The sequence below is a fragment of the Zeugodacus cucurbitae genome, chromosome 4, assembly GCF_028554725.1.
Source record: "Zeugodacus cucurbitae isolate PBARC_wt_2022May chromosome 4, idZeuCucr1.2, whole genome shotgun sequence".
Lineage (NCBI taxonomy): Eukaryota > Metazoa > Arthropoda > Insecta > Diptera > Tephritidae > Zeugodacus > Zeugodacus cucurbitae.
In genome coordinates this window covers 39145840-39170795 of record NC_071669.1, presented here as the reverse complement: position 1 = coordinate 39170795, position 24956 = coordinate 39145840, and the positions used below count along the sequence as shown (strand labels likewise).

The window sequence follows — 24956 nt, the reverse complement described above, 5'->3', positions numbered from 1 at the left end:
CCGCATTGAATTGTTGAAGTTTTTCAGCCAATTTCATACAACATTTTGCGAATTGACAAGCCCACACCACCACCTGAATTCACGCTACTGTGCTCATTCCATTGTCAAAATAGTAATGCCAAACGGCTGGCAGTGATAGGGCCTATTTTTCTTTATAGATAAATATATTTTTCTACTTGTAGTTAATATACAAATGGGTCCCCATAACTTAGAGCTAAGTATATACATCTAAAAGAACACAAGAGATTCAATTGGAGTAATTCAATTGAAAGCAAACACTTTTTTAGTCTCGCCAACGAAAACCTGGGCAGCGTGAAAACTTCTCAGTGTTTGAAGACTAATACCAATTTAAATTAAAAACAAATAAGGAAGGGCTAAGTTCGGGTGTAACCGAACATTTTATACTCTCGCAATTTATTTATTTAACTTTATTTATATTATATAATACACAATTTGACCCACATATTCGTCATATATATTGTATAAAGTCCATTGAAAGTTGGAAACCATAATATTAGGTTAGAAGCACCGAGGTCCTCGTGTTCGATATATGGGGCCTTGAAAACCTATGGTCCGATTTCATCGGATTACAAACCAAATTTTATTGATAATGGTCAAGTAGTTTCGGAGATATGGTTTTTGACTCCATGGCGGAGCCACGCCCACTTAAAATTTTGTTTACCAATTTATATGGAGCCCTTCTGTACCTTCTTTACAATGGAATTTAAGGTTTCTGTTGTTTTCCCTTACTGAATTAAAGCATTCTTAGTCTTTTCCAATATAACCTTTGTATGGAAGGTGGGCGTAGTTATAATCCGATATCCTCCATTTTTGGACTATATAAGGAAATGTCTGAAAAAACGACTCCTGAGAATTTCGTTGATATAGCTTTAGTAGTTTACGAGATATGTACAAAAAACTTAGTGGGGGGCGAGGCCATGCCCACTTTCCATCCAAATATGCACCTTCCTAGAACAATCCTTTCTACCAAATTTTATTTCTATAGCTTTATTTATGGCTTAGTTATTGCTCTTTATGTGTTTTCGGTTATTGCCATTTTGTGGACGTGGCAGTGGTCCGATTCCGAACTTAACCTTATTATGGTGCCAAGGAACACGTGTTCCAAGTTTCATTAAGATATCTCAATTTTTACTCAAGTTACAGCTTGCACGGGCGGACCCACCCTGATAACTTTGGTATATATAACCTTATATCTAACTCGTTTAGTTTTGGCTGTTACAAACAACCGTTATGTGAACAAAACTATAATACTCTCTTAGCAACTTTGTTGCGAGAGTATAACAAAATTGTACGCAGGTAGGCTTTTATATTTCGTGATTTGGCAACCCTAGTGTTGCAATCTGACAACTAACAACTTTATCGTCAAGTTTGACACTTTTAATGTTATACATGAGAACGTTTGAAATACGAACGGTATTTGCGTTGTTTGCAGTAACTTTAAATATTAATCTATTCAAAAAAAATGAATTAGATTGCGAACATTGTCGCAAGATTATCCTCTCACATATTTATTAATAAGCCATTTACTCTGCTATAAACTAGTTGCAATTTAAAAAAAAAAAAAAAAAAAAAAAAAAATTTACAGCGTATATATGTAGTATAGAATACAACCCTTGCTCGCAATTTAAGCAAATTCGAAATTCACTTATATTAAAACTGATGAAACATATGTATTAAGTTTACAAAATATATATGTATATTTATATTTATATGTTTATTTTATTTATTGCGTGGGCAATTGTCAAAATGATTGTATATTAATTTGACTGATTTCATATGGAATTGCAATAAAACGTCGTTTTTGTTATTGTAAATGGTCATGCTGTGAATTGCAATTACTGTTGTGTTTACAATATATGTTTGACAAATTACAAACCATAGAATGCAACACCGATGTAACGTGGGTTCACACCACTTGAAACTATAAGGCTCACTGAGACTGATAAAAAAATTTTGAACCATAGTCTATGTATGTATTAGGGCTCTTAAAATTATTCGATTAACCTGAAAACCGATTATTCGAATATCCGGTTTGTAACCGTTCGTACGAATATTAACCGGTTAGCACTATTCGGTTAGTCGCAATGTTCCGACTATTCGAATAGTCGTTCTACTGCGGTTATTCGAATAGTTATACTGTCACTATTCGAATAAATGAAAAAAAACAGCGATTTTTGCTAAGGCCAAAACCAGATATATGTCCGTATTTTCCAGATAGATGTATATAATGTGTGGAATAAATCGGTTGGGAAGTGTTCGGGCAGAAGGGCACGAGCAAAACCGACCACTGACCGACCCAAAAAAACCGGTTCTTCACAGAAAACCGACTACCCACTCGTCGAAGTTTTGCCCCAAAACGCCCAAAGCCCCACCCACCGACCGCCCACACTGCCACGAGTGTGTCCCAAAAAAAACCGGTTCCAAAAAGTAACCGGTTAGTGCAGTACTAGGCATATGCCGCAAACAACCGAAAAAATTCGGCAGCAAGTGGGTAGGGGTATAGAATAGCGAACTCAAGAAACATACCACGCAGTGTTGTATCAGTCATATTTTAATTTTGCATGTGAAACAACAACAGTGTTGGTATGACAGTCAAAAAAAATTGGGAGTTTTTTGTTAGTTTCATTGTTTCACTTTTTTCAATAAAAATAAGAAAATTAATGAACTTGCACTATTCGAATAGTCGACAACGAACGGTTAACCGAATAGTCGAAAATGAGCGGTTAATCGAATAGTCGATGACTGACGACTATCCGAATAGTGCAAACCGAATATTATTATTCGAATAATGCCCTATTCGGTTAATTCGGTTAGTCGATTAGTCGAATACCAAGAGCTCTAGTATGTATATACATACATATATAGTTGATATCTGGGACCTTAATTTTCTCAATCGTTGTAAACATCTTGCGCAATACCATTTGTTGGAGTTTCGCCAATATATTCTGCCAGTTATAGAACACAACATTGATTTTAAAAATAATATGATTGTCTAAATTGGTGTCTAATATGATATTTGGAAGTGACACTTTATAAAGAATTAATAAAGGGTTTTTGATGTGCTTTTCGCAAAGAGCCTAAAACAAAAATCCGAGTGCATAATAAAATGTTGATTGGGTAAGGTGATTTCGGTTCAATTTTAAAATTATGTTAATACTACTATTCGTAGAGAAATAATGGGCATACTTTTATTAACGTAACTCCTAAATGGAAATACAAATATTTCGTTCCTAACTTTATGCTGTTCAATTCAGAACTTACCATTACAAGTTGGTTTAGTCGTGGCTGAGTTTTTTGTTATACGAGGTCCCGAAGGGTCAATAATCTTTTGTTTTCGTCTATATATATAATATGTATTTCTATTCAAGGACGCTTGTAATTGATTTTTTTTTAATGTTCTGATTCTATAGAAAATGTGTCTTTAGAAAGCAAATAAATAACAATAAATGTGGACACACAAAAATTTATTTAAGCAGTATTTCTAGGTCATTCGATTTCACTACGATACTTAAAAAGGCTTAATTCACCGAACAATTTTAGTCCTAATATTGCTCATCATTATTTTCGATTTGGAAAAATTCAGAGTTTTTAATCCACCCATTTGTCGAAAATCTTGTTCGCAACTTTTTTCGTTTGACTTTTTATGCAAAAATTAAACTATTAAATACACAACAATCGCCTGCAGACAAATTACTCTAATCCATGCACTGTTGCATGCCCCAATAGCTGGCAATTTACGTTTTAGTCAGACAGCTGTGGCAATAGTGTTTTTTACGGTATCTTTCTCATTACAGCAATATTAAAATTGCAACAACATTATTTAGTGCCTTTTAACTGTGTAAATTGCATTACACTAATTAAAAACATAAACTGCAATTGTTAACTGCACATAGAAAATTCCTAAAGGCGCTGGAATTATTAAATACACATGCAAACATATGTACACTCACACACACATATTTACATACATACATATATGATGTATATATTTGCATCGCATGTGAACTGACACTTATTTGCCACAACTGATTTAAAATTCACTTTTTTCGTTTGCGAAAATTTCACACAACTTCATTCATTTAGTTTAAATAATATATTTAATGTGCTTTATGAATGCAATTCGCCAATTTATGAAAGTTAAGGCTTAACGAATACATCAAATAACTCATTTGTGCTACATACTTTACAATATACCTACATATTTGTGGCAATTGCGAAATGAAAATCTTGTGGTTGCGACTGACATGGAATACTTCAATTACTATAAATGCCATTAAATGTTGTCAACATGTAAATAAAATGTATACTCTTTATTTATTTATTCACAATTTATTGCCAATTAAGCAATGTCACAAACATCCCTAATTAATTTAAAAAAGATATCAAATGGTTTCAGAAAAAGATTTTGTGCAATTTACATATTTTTTTAGTTTCAATTAACAACTCATGCTTAAGATTATTATAAACAAAAAACAGCACGTATTTCCATAATTTACAATTAGCCAGACTTTTTTTAAATATGATTTATCATTCTAAGTTTGAAGTGTAATGGGAGAAACACGAATCTGCAAAAGCGTTTTAGATAGAAGTTGCTCAGAAGAGTCAGGTAACTACAAAGCCTTGAAACAGCCTCTTCTCAGAGAGCTTTCTCTTATATTTTTTATCTGTTCACTAATGGGCAAACAGAACTTGTAAGTTGTTTGAAGTTAATATTCTTACTCATCACACATTTCGAAAACTTACAACTCTTTCGAGAACACTTACAACACTACAATTTCTCCTGTCAATACTTGGTGAAATAAAAATCATAGTTCTGTATTTATAGTATTTTAGAGGGCAACGATTTTGATTTATAATACCAAGTAATGTGGCCTACAGAATAAAGCAAGCTCAACATAACTGAACTTAACTTTGTACTGTAAAATAATACGTGTACGTGGCTTGAGTATTGTTAGACAGTTCATTAGCTTATTCCTAAATATACTCAATTCAAGAGCAATTAATTAGATCCCTATATCTAGTTGAATTTAGGCCTAAATTCCTCCTGCAACAGCAAACTCGACATCATCATTAACCTACTGTTCTGACCCACTTAAAGGACACCAGCGCTTTTGTACATGATTCTTGTCAGTTTACAAGAGACTAGTAATAGGAAGCGTAAAAAAGAATTTAGAGTGGGAATTGTAGAGAGATTTTATAAAATAATAATTAGAAAAACGACGACTACTCGATAACCGATCAGCTGTTATATTTTTGTTTTTGCTTTTTATAAGAAACACAAAAACTTTTGCTTTTTATAAGAAAGAAAGAAGAGTTGGTTTCATCAACTGATTGCCACAACCAATTTTCCAGAACAGATTAAAAAAAAATATTCTCGAAGTTTATTTTATTTTATTTTTTTTTTTATTTTATTTAATTTTATTTTATTTTATTTTTTTTTATTTTCTTTTTATTTTTTTTTTCTTTATTTTATTTTATTTTATTTTATTTTATTTTATTGTTTTATCTTTTTTTATTTTATTTTATTTTATTTTATTTTATTTTATTTTATTTTATTTTATTTTATTTTATTTTATTTTATTTTATTTTATTTTATTTTATTTTTATTTTATTTTATTTTATTTTATTTTATTTTATTTTATTTTATTTTAATTTATTTTATTTTATTTTATTTTATTTTATTTTATTTTATTTTATTTTATTTTATTTTTTTATTTTATTTTTTTTATTTTATTTTATTTTATTTTATTTTATTTTATTTTATTTTATTTTATTACCAGACCCGACTTAAGAAAGATACTACTAAGATCAGATTATATGCAACGCATTCTATTTAAATATTCTGTTGCATATTCTGCTGTTAAACTGATTAAGTTCTCATAAACTAATTCAAAATTATGTGACAATAACAAAAAGAACAGAAAGTAATGAATAAACATTTCAAATTGAATTACCAGAGCAAGTGAAGCAAACTGCGCCAGTGAAGTTGCCGTCAACGGAGCACAGCAGGCAGCCGCGTCAATGACAATTCCAGCCGCTTGTGTTTCTCGACGAGCGTAATGAGCATGAAATTGCAATGCTGAATTATTAAAATCTGTTGGTTCATACAGAGGAGGAAACCTTTTCGGCAAGCAAACTTTGCCACATCAATATTGACACGAAATGTCGGCGACACTGATTTTCAAACAAACACACACACTAAGCGCCACCCACTAAGAGCCACCACAACGAAACTGCCAGCTTAACGAATGTGGCAATTAAACTTGTGCACAAAATCTCATCGATTTTTTGCGGTGACGGCGTTGCGCGTGCAGAAGACGGTTCTTTGTGCTTACTTTGTTTATTTATCCAGCAATTATTTCACTCGATTGCGAACTTGATTAGTTTCGGCAAACTGCAATTCAATTTACGCTATGTACACAAGTAAACACAATGTAATTGATTTGTAAATATGTGGCAGCACAGTTTCTAAATAAAGTCGTATTTTATTAAATTACATTTGCGGTTTACATTCGATTTTCAGCAGCTGATTTGGGATTACAGCACATAAAAAAATTTATTTTTAATTAATTTTCCATTTAAAATAGTTTTCCATTTACATTTTCACGCTCACGATCACTTCAAAATCAATTTAAAGCCGCTGCTTGCTGTTGCCGCGTTCGCGTCTCATTTTGGACTGTGGCGACCAAACATTTGAGTCAACACGCATGGACTTCATATTTTCATTTAGCAAATTTCCAACCAAAGCTCAGCTCTGACGCCGCCGTGTATTAGTTTACCATCAACCACCATCGCCACATTGGGGAAATGCGTGCATGGCAAGCCTATGATCGCTGCGGCTGTGTGCGGAGCGATCTACAAATTTCCACAGAGCTCGGCTTGACTCATCCAATTTCAACCGCCGCCAGCAAGCTAAGTTCACCTTCAGCGCTCCTCAGCTCCCTCTTCGCCAGCCACTACCACTGCAGACATTAGCAATGCTTGTTGTTGTTGCTTTTCGGTTTCGGTGTGGCATTATGAAGCGCTGAGTCTTTCTTGCCAAACACTCAGTGACACTCGTGTCAACTCGGTCGGTGGCAGCATTACAACATTGGCTGTTGACAGCGACGAAACCGAGCAGCAGCGCTATAGTTGGCAGCGGATGACAGTTGCTGAAGAGCGGCCATAAAAATAAAGCTGTTGTAATTTGTTGCTTGTTTTTGCTTTTTCTTAATTTTTATTTTGAAAATATTCTTAAAGCACCGCTCTTCGGCTAAGCATTCCATTTGCTTTGTCCGTCTGCTCATAAATCACCAGCACGAATTTTCACTTTTCACTCATTACAAGAAAAAAATTGTTTACAAAAATACGCAAATTGGCTTTCCCACGTTGTTTTTTCTAGTAGTAATCGCTGCATTCGAAGTTTAGTTCGTGACATTTACATGCTGGCGCGTGTGTGTGTGTGAAGAAATACGTGTTTTCAACAATTTGAAATTTGCATTATGATAATTCATAGCGTTTTTATACGTTTCCATAACTTTGCAAAGGAAATTTGGTAATCACGTAACAACTTATTGAGGGGGAAGCGAGTTTAATGAACCCAAGCGCCAACAGATTTTTTGTAAAGATGTTTTGGATGAAACGAAATTATCAAAGAGATTTATCTATATATTTGAATTCGTTGTTGGCTTACAAAGTACTCGATGACACTCAGCGTTAATTTGATTAATTGGTTTTATTTACACTTTATATTACTTTTTTACCATTTTCGATAGTTGCTAACAAATTCTTTATTTCTATCATAGATTTAAAATTTAATTAGAATATTATCACATATCCCAAATCCCTGTGTCAAGCCATACTAATTTTGATGCCTTGGCATTAAATAACTTTGTGAAAATAGCTGAAAAACCGAGCTACACAATACTCGATTCCATACGAATCGTTGTAATCGTTTATCTAAGTTCAAATACAAATAAAGCGATTAATGTAGTCAGTTTCTGAAAGTGTCTTCAGAAATTGAAAGATATGTATAAATATTATTTTATTACTAGATAAAAGTTTCCCCTAGGTTTCTCTCTAAAATGTTGTTTACGTTTTGTGACAGAAAAATGGTTCGAGTAGTATTACCATAATATTCAAATCTAAACAGAAAAGTATAAAAGACATAAATTGTATAAAGACTATGGAAGACCCGATGATGCTACAAGAAAATGTATATACTTTAAATAAAATTTACGAAGAGGCTTTCATGAAGCATTCTTCAGAGAAATGTTTTTTGTTTAACATTAGGCTTACGATATTATTCATATGTATATATTGCCCTCAATTCAAATCGTATACCCCACTTTAATAGCGATTACCTTTTGATCTACCTTCTAATTCATTAAACAATTTAATTTGATTTAATATAAAGAATATGTTTCCTCTGAAATATAACTTGGCGCAGCTGTCTACCATTTAGCCAAGTTTATTTTTGAATACAATCAGTTTTTATTCAGCAGAGCTATCGTTGCAACTCCAACGCGTTGCAGTAACTTGCTTAACAAACTGAATTGTTTATTTATTGAGCTTCTGTGAAAAATTTTGCTGGAATATTCTCCAGTAGGTGTATTCCGCTTATTCGAAACCAAAGCCTGCGAGACATCAGCGTCAACAACGAGAGAGAGAAAAAAATCAAAAAACCAAAACGTGGTATGTGTGCATTGTACGAGGTGTGTTCTAAAAATAACTGTAATTATATTATATATTTATTCATCGTCTATATTAATGTTGTCGTCTTTAAAATAGTCTCCATTCGATATTATGCACTTATGCCAACGCTTCTTGCAATCGTCGAAGCACTTCTCAAACTCGATTTTTGGGATAGCCTTTGGCTCTTTCAGCAATTTTATGCTTGTAAAATGACGGCCCTTTACGGTTCTCTTTATTTTTGGAAATAGGAAAAAGCCACAGGGTCGTGTCTGGCAAATTTGGAATAAAAATGTTACTCAAAAATATCCACGGAATTATCCGACTGCCCTCTCAATTGCTTTTATAAGCTTTTATCTGCATAGATCAAATAAAAAATATTCTGCAAATATTGTATTCTGCTGGCAATTGGGGGCATGTGGTTCATAACGTGAAAACAACGATACAAATATTGGCAAAAAATTACAAAAAAAATACTAACAAAAACAATTTTGTATAGAATGCGCGCTGAACCGAACCAAAGAGTAACTAAGTGTGTGCTTACTAACGTTTGTTTATGAGCCAAATATAGTACATATAATAAATAACATAATGTACAAGGTTCTATATTTCAATATGCGTAATAAGTATATATAGTATGTACATACGAATATAAAGTGCTCCGCAGTGAAATAAGAAACTAGTTCGGAAAAAACTAGTAAACAGCTATGCTATTCTGCAAATTATTTCAGATTTATACCAATTAGTTTTTAGATTGTTTTCAGAAAAAGAACATAGTTAAATTTGCAAGATTTTCCTAACTGAGCAAATTGAAATACTATATAGTTACATATACATATACCTGTTTTGAATTTATTTGGAAGCGGTATATTTCTGACAATTCTCTTCTCGACGTACATCTACACGAAAGAAACGCTACCTTATATGAAAAATCCAACTGACTAGTTAAGCTTTGTACTAGTTGTTAAACGTTTTATAACTAGTTAATTTGACTATATGGTTAATAAATATTTAAATATATACATAGAAAGTTTTTACAAGCAATCACGGTTGTAATGCACTCCATTTGTTGCAAACACGTACTTGTGCAAATACAAAGATATCTTTGTAGTGCTACAGCGCCTAATACATGTAAGTATTTCTGTCCGCGCTGATTTATTGCCGACTATTATGCTGGTCATTTCGGCTTTGCTGCACTCGATGTTATCCTGCGGGAACTAGCAGTACTTACTTGTAACTACGTAGATCTTTATCAAGTGTTTGAAAAAAAAAAATAAATAAATGTGAAACTTTTTATGTCTACCGAAAGTCCGCACATTATTTGGAAAAATATATATGTGGGATTGAGGTAACCCCGACGTAGCTGGTAACCCTTAAATACAATACATAAAGTCTACATCAACGAGCACAAGAGAGCCGGAGAGTTTTGAGAGTAGACGCGAAGCAAGCAAGACGAAAAGACGCTCGACGAAAAGACGCGAATACTATCTTATTAACTTTGAATCTTTAATCTAAAATATAAATCGTTTTTGAATAACTTTTACTCCTGATTAAAACTTTACAATATCTAAAACTATTCGTTTATTCATTGCTCAACCGAATTAGTAAGCGTGAGTAAAAGCCCTACATATTTGGGGGCTCATCCGAAAAAAAAAAAAAAAAAAAAATTTTTTTTACATGAACCGATAGTGCGAAAAGTATTTATTTAAATTGCCGCATTTATATACGCCGCCGCGAGTGGGTTGAACGATATAATTTTCATTAGAAATCAAAAATTAAAGCGTAAAATAGCAACAATGACCAGTTTGCAAAAATTTGAATTTGTACGAGCAAAGCTGCGTACAGCCCGAAAAGAGAGCATAAAAGCTCTGCACAAATTTGTATTCGAATCAGATGGAGACAGATCGAGCAGACAACGTTTACGAGAATTTACAGGATTCCAATTCGACGAGAACGACGACCGCTGCAAACAGAAGTTTGCATACATCGAAAACAATTTGACGGCCAATGATCTAAATTCAATTTGTAACGTATTGGGTTTAAGTGGCAATGTAGCCGATGTGAAGCTGCATATTTTTCGAAATTTGCAGAACGCAACATTGTTATGTGCTGCAGCAGAAGGCGACGAGAACAGCGACGACGAAGACGAAGGTGGAGTTGACGACGATATCGAAAATGATGACGCAGATATTATGCGTAGCTTTGACGAAACAGCAGCGAGTAATAGCATTTTCGAATTACCACAACGAACGAATGCAGTAAGCAGCGAGAATAACCAAACACATAGGAGAAATGCGGAGAAGAACGTCGAGCTTGGCGAGAGAGCAGTTACAAAAACAACTACATCGGTAACGCCGACACAAATGTCACGATTTGCAATCAACTTTAGAGACGTCGAAGATTCTGTTCGACATTTTGACGGCAGCGAAAATATTTCTGTTGAAGTATGGTTAAGCGATTTTGAAGAGACAGCAATTTTAATGGGTTGGGATGAACTACAAATGTTTATATTTGCAAAGAAATCATTACGCGGTTTGGCTAAGTTATTTATCCAAAGCGAACGGGGAATAACATCTTGGCAAAAACTAAAATCGGCATTAGCAGAAGAATATAAAACTATTGTTAACAGTGCGAATATACACAAACAATTAAGCGCAAGAAATATGAAAGCAGAAGAGAGTGTACAAGAGTATTTTTTATGCATGAAAGAGCTCGCGATGCGTGGAAATATTGAAGAAAATGTTCTAATACAATATGTTATTGAGGGTATTCGCGATATTAATATAAACAAAACTGTTTTATATGGCGCACATAATTTGAAAGAATTTAAAGAAAAAATCAAAATATACGAAACAATGCAAAAGTGTAATAGGAAGAACAGTGAACTAAAAGTAGATGAAAAGAAAGTAGTCAAATACGAGAAAGATAAGTTTACTTGCTATAATTGCGGTGCAAAGGGACACAAAAGTTCTGAGTGCAAAGATAAAGAAAAAGGTACAAAATGTTTTCAATGTAAACAATTTGGACATATTTCGAAGAATTGCCCAAAAGCTAAATCAACAATTGACAAAAGTAATACGCGATATTTATGTGGAAAAAATAATATCATGAACAAATTGGTGGTTATCCAAAATCAAAAATATATTGCTCTGTTTGATACAGGCAGCAAGTTTAATTTAATGACCGAGAGTGTGTACAATTCTTTGGGTAAACCTGTGCTAGAACAAACAAACATTCGTTTAGTAGGTTTTGGTGAACGAAAATCTGAAAATAATATAAAACCAATTGGAAAACTAAACATTGAAATCGAAGTAGATAAAGAACTGTTTCGCGTAAATTTTTTGGTGGTATCTGCCAAGTGTATGGACATTGACTTAGTAATTGGTGAAGAGTTTTGTTCTCAAGCCGAAATACACATTAATCGTGATGGACTTTGCATAAAGAAAAATAGCTTGAAAAGTGAAGTGGTATTTCCTATGATGAATGTAGAGCTAACAACAACTGATATTGACATTGACGAGAGTGCTAGTACGTTAGCAAAAGAAGAAGTGCGCGATCTAGTATGTAATTATAAGCCGGAGAAATGCAAATCAACAAACATTGAAATGAATATTGTGGTACGGGATGAAACACCTATATCATTTAGACCACGACGACTTCCATTAACGCAGAGATGTATAGTGGATGATCAAATAGAACAGTGGCTAAACGACGGTATCATCGAAAGTTCGGAATCGGAGTTTAGTAGCCCTGTAGTACTAGTAAAGAAACGAGACAGTGATTACCGATTGTGCATAGATTATAGGCAAATTAATAAAGTTATAATTAAAGATCGTTTTCCGTTGCCATTAATAGAAGACCAACTAGATCGTTTACAAAAAGCGAAAATATTTAGTACGATAGACTTAAAAAACGGTTTTTTCCATGTGCCCGTGTGTGAATCTAGCCGCAAATATACATCTTTTGTTACGCATGGTGGACAATACCAGTTTTGTAAAGTGCCATTCGGTTTGTCCAACTCGCCTGGTGTTTTCCAAAGACACGTTAACGCAATTTTTCGTGATCTTTCGCGACGTAATATTGCATTGCCGTATATAGACGACATTATAATACCTGCCGAAAATGAACATGAAGCTATGTGCAATCTAAAAATAGTGCTTAATCAATGTAAAGACTATGGACTTATGCTAAATTTGAAAAAATGTCATTTCTTGAAAAAACGCGTAGAATTTCTTGGCCATGTTATAGAGAGCCAAAAAATTTCGCCGTCGCCATCCAAAATCGATGCTCTGGATAAGTTTCCATTGCCGAAAAATATTAAACAGTTGCAGAGTTTCCTGGGTCTTGCAGGGTACTTTAGAAAATTCGTACCTTCATTTTCCATAATCGCGAAACCTTTGACTGATTTGACTAAACAAGACAAAAAGTTTGAAATAGGCGCCGAACAAATAGCAGCATTTGAGACATTGAAGAAAATGTTAAGCGAGAAACCAGTATTGGGCATTTTTAACCAGCAATATGAAACCGAAGTTCATACTGACGCCTCTATCGACGGTTATGGGGCAGTACTCCTTCAAATAAACCCTGATGACAACCAGTTGCATCCCATTTATTATAGTAGTAAGAAGACTTCCGACGCAGAAAGAAAGTACTCAAGTTATGAACTTGAAATCTTAGCCGTTATTGAAGCGCTGAAAAAGTTTCGAGTGTACTTGCTAGGCTTGCACTTTAAACTTGTCACTGACTGTAACGCCTTCACGAAAACGTTAGAGAAAAAGGATTTGAGTACTAGGGTAGCTCGATGGATATTATTCCTCCAAGAATACGATTACGAAGTAGAACATCGAAGTGGTCAACAAATGAGGCACGTAGACGCCCTCAGTCGTCACCCAGTTATGATTGTAGCAGATGCAGATTTTCTAAGTTCCATGCGACGTGCTCAGCAACAAGACGAAGACTTAAGAGCAATTTCTGAAATTATTAAAGAAAAGCAGACATACAATGATTATTTCGAAAAAGGAGGCATTCTTCATAAGTTAGTTGATGATGTCGAATTAGTTGTGGTACCGAAGCATATGCAGCGAGACGTAATTAGACGTGCACACGAAAAAGGCCATTTCGCCGTAAAGAAGACAAAGGAGCTAATATGTAAAGAGTTTTTTATTCCAAAAATAGAAGAAAAGATACGCATGCACATCGCCAATTGTGTTGCATGTATTGTCGCAAATCGAAAGTTAGGGAAACAAGAAGGGAAATTACACCCAATTCCTAAAGAAGGAATGCCGCTTCATACATACCATATTGATTTTCTTGGTCCTTTGGAGACTACAAATAAGTCATATAAGCACATTTTCGCAGTAATCGACTCGTTTACAAAATTCGCATGGTTATATCCAACCAAAACTACGTCAGCACAAGAAACAATTAGCCGTTTGAAATTACAAAATACAACGTTTGGTAGTCCTGTTCAGATTATATCTGACCGTGGATCCGCATTTACTTCCGACGATTTTCGACGATATTGTGAAGAAGAAAATATTCAGCACACAACAATAACTACCGGTCTACCTCGAGCTAATGGCCAGGTGGAGCGATTAATTGGTGTCATTACAAGCGTTTTATCGAAACTGAGCAAAAGCGATCCGACAAAGTGGTATAAGTTTGTAGATAGAGTACAACAGGTCATTAATTCTACTTATAACCGAAGTATCGACATGACTCCATTTGAATTGCTAATAGGCGTAAAGATGCGAACAACCGACGATTTTAACATTAAAAACCTTATACAAGAAGAAATACGTCTACAATATCAAGAACAACGAGATGAACTCAGACAACAAGCAAAAAAGCAGATTTTGAAAATACAAGACGAAAACAAAAAAACGTATAACCTACGACGCAAAGAAGCTAAAAAATACGAGATTGACGATTTAGTTGCTGTAAAACGCACGCAGTTTGGTGGTGGGCTCAAGCTAAAGCCAAAATATTTCGGTCCTTACCGTGTTGTTAAGGTAAAGGCCAACAATTCGTATGACGTTATTAAGGCTGGCGTGTGTGAAGGCCCAAAACGAACTTCAACTTGTGCAGAATTTATGAAGCCATGGGTAAATTATTCTGATGATGACGACGCATTCGAGGGCGAATGCGCAGCAGGATGGCCGAATTGTGGGATTGAGGTAACCCCGACGTAGCTGGTAACCCTTAAATACAATACATAAAGTCTACATCAACGAGCACAAGAGAGCCGGAGAGTTTTGAGAGTAGACGCGAAGCAAGCAAGACGAAAAGACGCTCGACGAAAAGACGCGAATACTATCTTATTAACTTTGAATCTTTAATCTAAAATATAAATCGTTTTTGAATAACTTTTACTCCTGATTAAAACTTTACAATATCTAAAACTATTCGTTTATTCATTGCTCAACCGAATTAGTAAGCGTGAGTAAAAGCCCTACATATAAAAGGTGGCCTTGTTGTCCAGCCCAAAGTGTATTGACATACCCTTGTTAGACAATAAAGTAGTAAACAATTAATGTATTTGATGGTTTATTTTTTATCTTGAACAATATAATATATTTTGATCAAATTTGTTGCAATTTGTCAGTTTGAGCACAAAACATTGGTAAATTGCTTCCATGAGTTGTATTGCACAAGCAGAAAGTATTCGGCATTTTCTTTTATTCATTCAAAAAATATTTTTTTGTTTGAAATTTGTTTACTTTTGAATTTTAACATGACATACATGTCAAATTCGGGTAAAGAAAAATTAAATGTCATATACTTAGTTGAGCCGAGCAAAGAAGATATGATTATTAGGTAAACTGTATGGTTTATGAATATTTTGGAATATTAGTATTCGGAGTTATTCTGAAGAGTCAAAGTTTCATCTTCGAAAAAATAAAAAAAATTATATAATATATCGAAAATTACTGGACTTCTTACAACATCTGTCATCTAAGTTTGACGAAAAAGAATTAAATAACATTGAATTAAGATAAAATTTTAGATTTTATCTATATTTTGGATTAGCAGCTATATCCTGTATAATCTTTAATAAGACTTTTTTAAAAAGTCCTTTTTTCGAACTTCGAATCCAAATATTTCGATTTTACAGGCTAACTTCGAAAATCGGAAAATATTGTTTTTACTTATCACTCAATCTGCCGGAAAAAATTAGTTTGGTCTTACCCATCCGAGAGTTATGTAGTGTAATATATAGAACTAACTTGAATAGTATTCTTTTCGATTATATTTTGTCTTTTTCGAATATCAATACGACTTGACATGCTGTCAACAATATTTCTACATATTTCTTCTTTGATAGCATGCTAGGCATGGTCGGTATGTTTATGGTCGTTACCTTGTTGCAATATAACGTCTGCCGTTTTTTAGTCCGAAATTAAGCCTGGAGATCTTAAGGCTACAAATAATATTTTGAATTCATAGTTAGAACAATTTTGAGAAAGAGCCCGACACCTTGGCTCACTATGCAGCTCCACACCATTATGGAACCACCACCAAACTTGAGAGTTGGTTTAACATCGTTCGGCTGTTGTTATTCTGAAAATATAATAATTTCACCAAGAGTGAACAATAACTTGACAAATTCTAATCGAAATCGGATGGACGAAGCTGCAGCGAACATAATCGTTATGTATTTGATGGAATTCCCTCAAGCATTAATAGAAGTCGATTTCCATTTGTTGTTGTCATTTGCACCACTCATTGTTGTGCATTTGCTGTCAAAGTAATTTACCACAATACTACAACAACAAACACATCACGCTGCATCTAACACTTTGCATAATGCATAATATGTACTCATTACGTATGTAAGTACACACAACAACAACTCAGCTGAATGGCTTTCAATGGGGCATTCAACAGGTGCGAGTGATTGCCGAGTAATTATGAGACTGATGTGGAGGAATGCCCACAACGCTCGCCCCCCCTCTACCACACACACAGACACATTTAACTTTTTATTTATGTTTGAGTGTATGTGTTGGTAAATATGTTTGGAGATTTCTGTAGCCACTCTTCAGTGGAAATTCCGCGCTTTATGCTTTTCAACGTTTTGTTACATTTCAAACGGCCGACAGCGCAGTTGACAGCGGCACGACTGAATAAACAAACTTCCTGTCGCCGTTGCTCATTCATTCGCATTCAAAGGGCCACCACCGGGTGGATTGCGTATGCGACCTGTTACATACACACACACACTCGCATACATACCTATATCCATACAGATGTACGCTTTTATGACGCAGTGCGAAACAAAAGCGCTTCCGGCCCTAAAGATTGCTTTGACTGAGTGGAAATTATGTGCTTAAATGTGTGAAAAGCGGCGCATGCCGCAACAAACACACTCACTGGTATACTCACAGGTGTACTCACATCATACATATGTACGCTTTAAGGCACACACGGGCATTTGAGCACGATTTCGTATTATACGCGTATGCGGCTATTAATTATGCATATGAGTAGTATGTTATGAGCCAACTGTTAATTTTTTGTTTTTTTGTTTTTTTGTTTTGGTGGCATGCAACATGTCATTGATGATTACAGCGATGATAACTGTGGCGAAAAATTGTGCTGTTTGACTGATTGTTCATTGTCGTTGCGGTAATGTCGCCTTGAAAAACATTTTTCAGTTCGTTTCACTTGCTGCTCCTGCACAAAAGCCTTTGCCAGCTACAATCACCTCTGCAGAACTACATACATACATACATAGATGCTAGGCGGCCGGCATGGCTTTGCTTGGCTATGATACCTGTGCTAAAATCGTTTGGATAAATATTCGGACCACAGTTGCCAATATAATTGAAATTAGCTCTTTGCAAAACATAAAATGGATATATTTGAGAAGCGTCAGCATCAAACGAAAACGGTTATGGCTGAGTGGCGATGAGACGGCGTAAGACCAGAATTAATGGTCAATAAGGTTTCGTTAAATGTTTGAAAGGGGAATGGGATTGGCAGGCAGGGGCGAATTTTGATACTTTTCTGCTGATAGAATTTAATTTTTTGAAACTATGAAAATGTTAAACTAAAAACAAACCTATTGTATCTGGATAGTATTAAAAAGTTGTGGGAATGTAGGCCAATTAAAGAACCCAGAAAAATATAAACTGGACTTTGCCTTATAACTCTGTGGCTGCTGAACTGGATTTTTTTAGATTTAAGGGGAATTGTGAGTCGAAAATGGACTTCTTTTGAAAATTAGTTCTGAACTGAAAAGTCACCAATAATTTCTATTATTTTTTTAGAGTTTATTGTTAATCATAACACAGGAAAACTAAAAACTCATTTATTATGACTTTCAGTTTTCGTTCCATGAGCAAACTGTTGTGAAATAAATTTAAATTAAAAAAAATTATGCTATTTGCAAAAAAATACTTGAGTGCCTTAACTAAAATGTCTATATTTTTAATAAAAACAACCAGAAACAAGTAAGGAAAGGCTAAGTTCGGGTGCAACCGAACATTTTATACTCTCGCAATTTATTGAAGAAATTTAACCAATACATATATGCGGAATAAAGCTCACCGTATTTTTGAAAAACCTATAATTAGGTATATGGGAGCTAGGAGAAGTTACTTTTGAAAAACCTACAATGAGGTATATGGAAATGTTATGACCCGATTTTAAAAATTTTTGGAACAGAGACACACTATTATAAGAAAACAATTTCCTCTGAATTAAATTGAGATATCTGAGAGATTTACCCATATTTTCGGTTAAAATGTATAATTAGGCGCTGAGTTCATCATGTTCGATATCTGGGGCCTTGAAAAGTTCGTTTTCGACAAATTTTTCGCAAGTGAAGCCAGAGATGATATGCACTAATTGTGTAAAGTTTTTTTCCGTTATCTACGTTCTTGAGATATGGTTTTTGACCTATAAGTGGGCGACGCCACGCCCATTTTAAATTTTGTAAACAAATCTGAGTACAGCTCCCTTCTGCTATTTCTTCTGCAAAATTTAGTGTTTCTGACGTTTTTCGTTAGTTAGTTAACCCACTTTTAGTAATTTTCAACCTAACCTTTGTATGGGAGGTGGGCGTGGTTATTATCCGATTTCAACTATTTTCATGGTGTGTAGTGGGGTATGTATGAGACCCGACTGCAGAAAATTTGGTTTATATAGCTTTATTAGTTTGCGAGTTAAATACAAATAACCGATTTGTGGGCGGGGCCACGCCCACTTCCCCAAAAAAATGGCATCCAAATATCTCCCCTCCTAGTGCGATCCTTTATTCCAAATTTTACTTGTATATCTTCATTTATGGCTTAGTTATGACACTTTATGTGTTTTTGGTTTTCGCCATTTTGTGGGCGTGGCAATGGTCCGATTCTGCCCATTTTCGAACTTGATCTTCTTATGGTGCCAAGGAATATTTGTGCCAAGTTTCGTCAAGATATCTTAATTTTTACTCAAGTTACAGCTTGCACTGACGGACAGACGGACAGACATCCGGATTTCAAATCTACTCGTCATCCTGATCACTTTGGTATATGTATATGACTCTATATCTAACTCTTTTAGTTTTAGGTGTTACAAACAACCGTTATGTGAACAAAACTATAATACTCTCGTAGCAACTTTTGTTGCGAGAGTATAAAAACTGGTCTGAATTAGATACACAACTTTACTTATTATTTGTTTTTCAAATGAAAATTTTCAAAACAGTGCATCGTTTTTTAAAGATTGGAGCAACAATCCAATCAATTCGCAGGCTTAAAACATATTTAAGAAATAAAACTGGAGAAACACGCCTGAACGGAAGGGCTCGCTTGAATATCCATAGAGATATAGACGTGACGGAGGAAGAGATTTAAAATGTTATGGCCCAAAATAAAAGAAGATTAGACTTGAATTTGTAAATAAAATAATGAAACATTGGCTTTTTACCTTATCTCAGAACTGCTCAACCAAATTCGGTTCGAACTATTTCTTTGGCATACCAATGCTATAGTTTGAAAACGGGCGAAATCGATTCACAACCACGCCCTCTTCCCATATACCACAATTTTGAAGTCTAATTGTTTCGTTCACTTTACAATATATAATTAATTTCTAATGTGGCATAGGCATAATAAAAATCGGACCATAACTTTTCAAAGCTCCTGAAAGAACCGAAGTTTGCGGCTAATTTTTTATTGAAAATATAGGTAAATATCTCAGATATGCTAAAGTAATTCTAAAGAGATATGTTATCTTTAATATTGTACCTCTGTGCCAACAAATTACAAAATCAAGTCAATATCTCCTCTAGCCCCCATATACTTCATATTCGGATTTTCAAACTTCAGGTGGATTTTATTTGAACGTTATATCGGTTAGTATGTGAGATATATTAGCAAAATTAAAGAACGTAAAATTTTGAATAATGTAGATTGGTTACAATTGAAATCGGTCCAGGTATTACCCCAGGGCCCATATACTATATAGACCTATTTTCGTTATTCTTGTCGCTGTGGTGTTTTGAATCATTAGGTTGATTCACATTGCACACATACTTAAGCACAGAGTATCACTTGCTCCCGCAGCTGACTCTAAACACTTTACACTTTAATTGCGTGCTCCCTGACCCATCTTTCGCATTATGACGATATTGTATAATAGCACAAGATTTTAAGCTACAGTCGTCTCATTGAACTCACGGTATACACTCATATTAGTACATATGTATTTGTATGTACGTACATATGCATATGTATGCATGTATTTATTATGCTAGTGTAACTGATGCGGCTTGTTTGTGGCCGGGAAGGTCGTTTTAAGCTCTTGCAACATTCATTTTTAGCTCTTTCATTCCATCTTTATTTGCATGTCATTGTGTTTTTAGTTACTTTAAAATTATTTTAACAATTTTACATATACATACTACATTAGCGCATACATACATATGTACATAGGAGTGACGTAATGCAGCATAGAGTTCATTTGGATGCGCGTAGTTGCGTTTGCGCGCTGCTGATCCAATTTGTTTGGCACCTCTTTTATGAGCTCTTCGTTTTGTTTTTGTTTTTCATTGAATCACTGCAATTGTCATTTCATCGCTTTTGGCATGAAAAATTGCCTGTGCTGCAATAATTTGGCTCGAACATTAGCACCACATAACATCTACACGCTGTTATGCGATGGGTCTCTATTTAGTTTTATTATCCGCCTTTTAAACACCTATCACTGCGTTGTTGCGGAAGTATTAAATGCTATTTTTGGTATGAGGCAAGCATATGTACATACATATTTTCAAAAGTTTGTTTCACAACTACCCAAATGGGTCCGGCCGTGGAATTTCATATCTGTGCTGGAGATTTAGAAAGTTAAAAAAATCATATACTTCCAAATCTTCATTCCTTAATTAATTCATACAAATCTTTTCTACTTAGATTCTATTAGATTTCTTTATTTTTTACTCTCCCAACATGTTGCAAGGCGAGTATTATAGTTTTGTTCATATAACGGTTGTTTGTAATTCTTGAAACTATTGGAAAGATCGGACCACTGGAAAATAACCACGCTCACTCCCATACAAAGCTTATGCTGAGAATTACTCAACGGAAAACGACTTTACGTTCGGAAAATTAAAATTTAGATAAAAAATTAAAAATGGGCGTGGCTTAAACTACTCGACCAATTTAAACAAGATTTAGTACACAATATTAACTTGACACCCTAATATTACGGATGGAAAATGGGCTAAATCGGTTAACAACCACGCCTACTTCTCATATAACACAATTTAGAATTCTCTCTGTTTCAAACAATAAAAATATCGGAATAAAACTTTGTTCAATACTGCTTGTGCACTGTGGCATCGCTCACTTAAAAATTATCGAAATCGGACTATAACTTTTCAAAGTCCAGATATCCAAAAATAATCAGTGCCTAAAGATAACATTTAAACAAAAATATCGATAAATCACAGATGTTTTACAGAAATTCAGAGAGATGTACTAACTAACGGGTAAAACTCCACATATTTGAAGTTTCAACCAGATATCATTATACTGAAAATTAATTCCAAAATGATTATTTTCCATCTTTCGGTTTACCTTTCACCATAAATATCAGGTGGTGAATAAGATAGCCCAACTTAGTTCGAGAACTTAAACATATAATAATGGTGTCCTCACCTTCCGTTCGCAAAGATATGCCCGATATAATAATTTTCGACCTTATCCTTGACTACAACAAAATAAGTTGCGTAATTGTACGATCACCTTAGTGTCTATCAGTTGCGAGGCAACAAATATTATTTGTCATTTTTAAAACTTCAAATAATTTTATCTTTCCTCAGAAGATCTTTTTGTGTCATACTTCAAGATTCAATATTTTTACAACACTTCAAATAATTTTTGTTTTGTTTCAAAATGTCTTTTGCTATTCAATTTTTCTGTAATTGCAATATGTCAATGTTGCGACGGGTTCTGTAAATCGTTTTTTTCTTTTATTGTATGAATTTCGTTGTATTATCCTTAAAGAGAGTGAAGTGCGTGACAAATCTGAAGTTGGAAGTGATCTAAATGAAAAGATTAATTTACGCAATTGGACTACAAAAAATATTCGACTCTTTAATAAAACGGAAAATAAATGGAAAAGTTCGTTTCTTTGAGACTATAGACATATCTAAACTTAAAATATCAAATATATCCGAACTCATGATATACAAAAACCAAAACAAATGGCAATCCATTGCCAAGAATTGTCAACTTTTCGTGTCAACAGCGAACCCTTTTCGTGTTTCAAGAAAGGCCAGTGGAAGTAGAGGTGGCTGTGAAAATGGAAATGGGAAGGGAGGAGATGAAAACCGTGGAAATTATCGATATTTTAAAAAAGCAGGTACTATTCTACTTACTTTATGGTATGACCAATAAAAGAATGTGCTCTGCCCAAATCTTTGTTTTGGGATAGTCCATTATTATTATACGTATATCATGTGTTCTAAATTTTATTATAAAGCTTTTCGGGTGATTTAAGTGCTACGCATAAAGACACCGCCACTAAATCCTTCTTCGAGCTAATAAAAGCTCTCTAAAATTGTAATAACTCCATAAAAGTTATGAACAAGCTTTATATGCACATTACTTGACAGATCAACATATTCTTTTCTAAGGAGAAACGCTGTCGATAAATCCTTAACCCGACAAATGAAACGAACACTCGTTTCCTTATGCTTTGCTCGTATTAGTCATTAAGTAATGTTCCCGTCATTGTTGGCAGTTTATAGCTGTAAAAGCTACTTATCCAACCCGCGGTCATTTGTAAGCACCAAAAGGATATGATAGCTGTAAAATAGTCTACATTATATATATATATATATATATATATATATATATAATATATATATGAACTTCGGTATGTAGCGCTAGTGGCTTAACAATCCCCTTAGTAAACCCTCAACGACAATAACGGCACTTGCAATGCGACCCTCTTGAGAATGTTGCACGATACGTCGCAGCCACAAATATCCGCAAGTGCTTTTAGATAATGTTGGCCACCAACAATCACACTCACAAGCAAAACACACGTCCCTATATACATATACAGCCGGACATACAAATATTCACTTATACCCCCCACACGGAAGCGTGTCAGCTGACGAAGTGCAACAGTTTGCCGCAATCAACCTTTTTTGTGCGACTAAGTGCACGCTTACTTTTTAAACATAAATGAGTGAAATGTGGCAGCGGGGAGAGCGTGGTTCAGCATCAACGGAAGTCCATTGTGTTTGATGAATAAGTTGCAAAGAATACCAGCAGATGTGTATCGCTTGCAACTGACTATCTTGAAAGGGAACGTGACTCTGTCAAAGCGGATGCTCGAGATACTCGCAATCACACACGCGCAGTATTTGTATAGCAGAGCGCTTTCACTGCAAATCTTTTAGTGAAATATTAATGTTTAAACTCACATTAGGATAATGCGTTGCATTGGTGAACTCGACATGTGCGTTTAATGGGAATTTAGTGTGGAACGCCACAGTCGAAATCATCGATGCATCTACTCATACACACACAAGTGCTCGTTATGTGTAGAACGTTTGTTCGACCATGTTTCGTACTTAGCTTGATGCGTAAATTTCTATAGTGGGTGAACGAGTGAATGATTGATGTTCAGCGTCTTCCAATACGAAAATAAATGCACTTGCTGAAAGCAAATCATTGCTGCACTGAATTAAGCGCAATGCGCCTTATCTGGCTATCATACTTCGTAATTTAGTAACCGATTAGATATCTTATAGATATTTGCAGATCTTTTAGGAGCCCTTACGTTTCTTTCTTTTCTGAATTTGTAGGATAATTTCGAAGTTGTCTAAAATAGCTATGATTGCAATTGTTTCGGATCAAAACTGAATTTGCACGAAGGTGCGAGGCAAGTGTTAATGGCTCCGCTGTTTAAGGCGTGTCTGAAGGTGTCCGCGTCAGCAGTCTGGTAGGCGTATTGTCTCCAGCAGATTACTACAGGGGTAATTTTTGCGAAAACACCCAATTTGAAACTGCTTGGTGAGGAGTTCGTTATGCTGTATCTGCATCTGCTCGGCCCTCTGCATTGAGGTGGTGCTGCGTAAAACTCAACCCACATCTCGTTAGTCAAAAATATATTTGACTAATAAGACACAAAAACGTATTTTGCTCTATCCCAAGTGCTACCGGCTGGCGATTTGAGAATCTTGTTGCGGCTCTGTACTTTGGTCATTATCGCGGTCGTATGAATAGTGAAAGAAATCAGTCCATCGAAGGTAACGCCCAGAATTTTGGGGTTATTCACGTCTCACAACATCTTGCATAGAATATGTAATATTTGCACAGCCTACATGGTCTCTAATACGGAACATGGAATCATAATATCCACTCTATCAAAATACATTAAAAATTAATTTGATGTCATTTGAGTTAGCCAATTTTCTTCCAGTTTTATAGATTCTATTCGGGTGGTATCCAACTCATTCTCCACTATGTCTACTGCTAGGAACCTACCTTTCAGTGCATTGGAGATTTGTTAGGTTGCTAAGCAAAGTTAGATCTTATAAAGAAGCTGGTCATCTAAAACCAACTGGGACACAAGAACGTCATGTCCTTGTTGACCAGTATATTATCATTATACTATGCAATCATTCACAGATAAATATTCACCAGCTCCATCAGATCTCTCTTATCTCCCAACCACAAGTAGCGGCTTATTAAACAATATGTGCAAATAACAGTGACATTTTCCTGTACGCAGTTATTTGCCTTCTCCGTCATTGTTTT

General features: G+C 34.7%; 2 protein-coding genes across 8 annotated transcripts in view; one reads left to right on the top strand and one right to left on the bottom strand.

The window, feature by feature from the left end:
* The window catches only part of LOC105214400 (calcium uniporter protein, mitochondrial), a 127205-nt gene that overhangs the window by 75449 nt on the left and 26800 nt on the right, over window positions 1-24956 (top strand). For 2 of the 7 annotated variants that reach the window (XM_029041807.2, XM_029041806.2), the window contains exon 1: window positions 22072-22545. The exons of 3 other annotated variants lie outside the window; for them this stretch is intronic. In XM_029041807.2, coding sequence (XP_028897640.1) covers window positions 22230-22545 — 316 coding nt within the window. In that variant the 5' untranslated portion in view covers window positions 22072-22229. Of the gene's footprint in view, window positions 1-5808; window positions 22546-24956 lie in introns of those variants that run through there. 2 more of the 7 variants (XR_008470784.1, XM_029041811.2) reach the window with 2 other exon arrangements.
* LOC105214399 (protein javelin) overlaps window positions 1-24956 on the bottom strand; it is a 58502-nt gene that overhangs the window by 27867 nt on the left and 5679 nt on the right. The gene's annotated exons all lie outside the window — the stretch shown is intronic.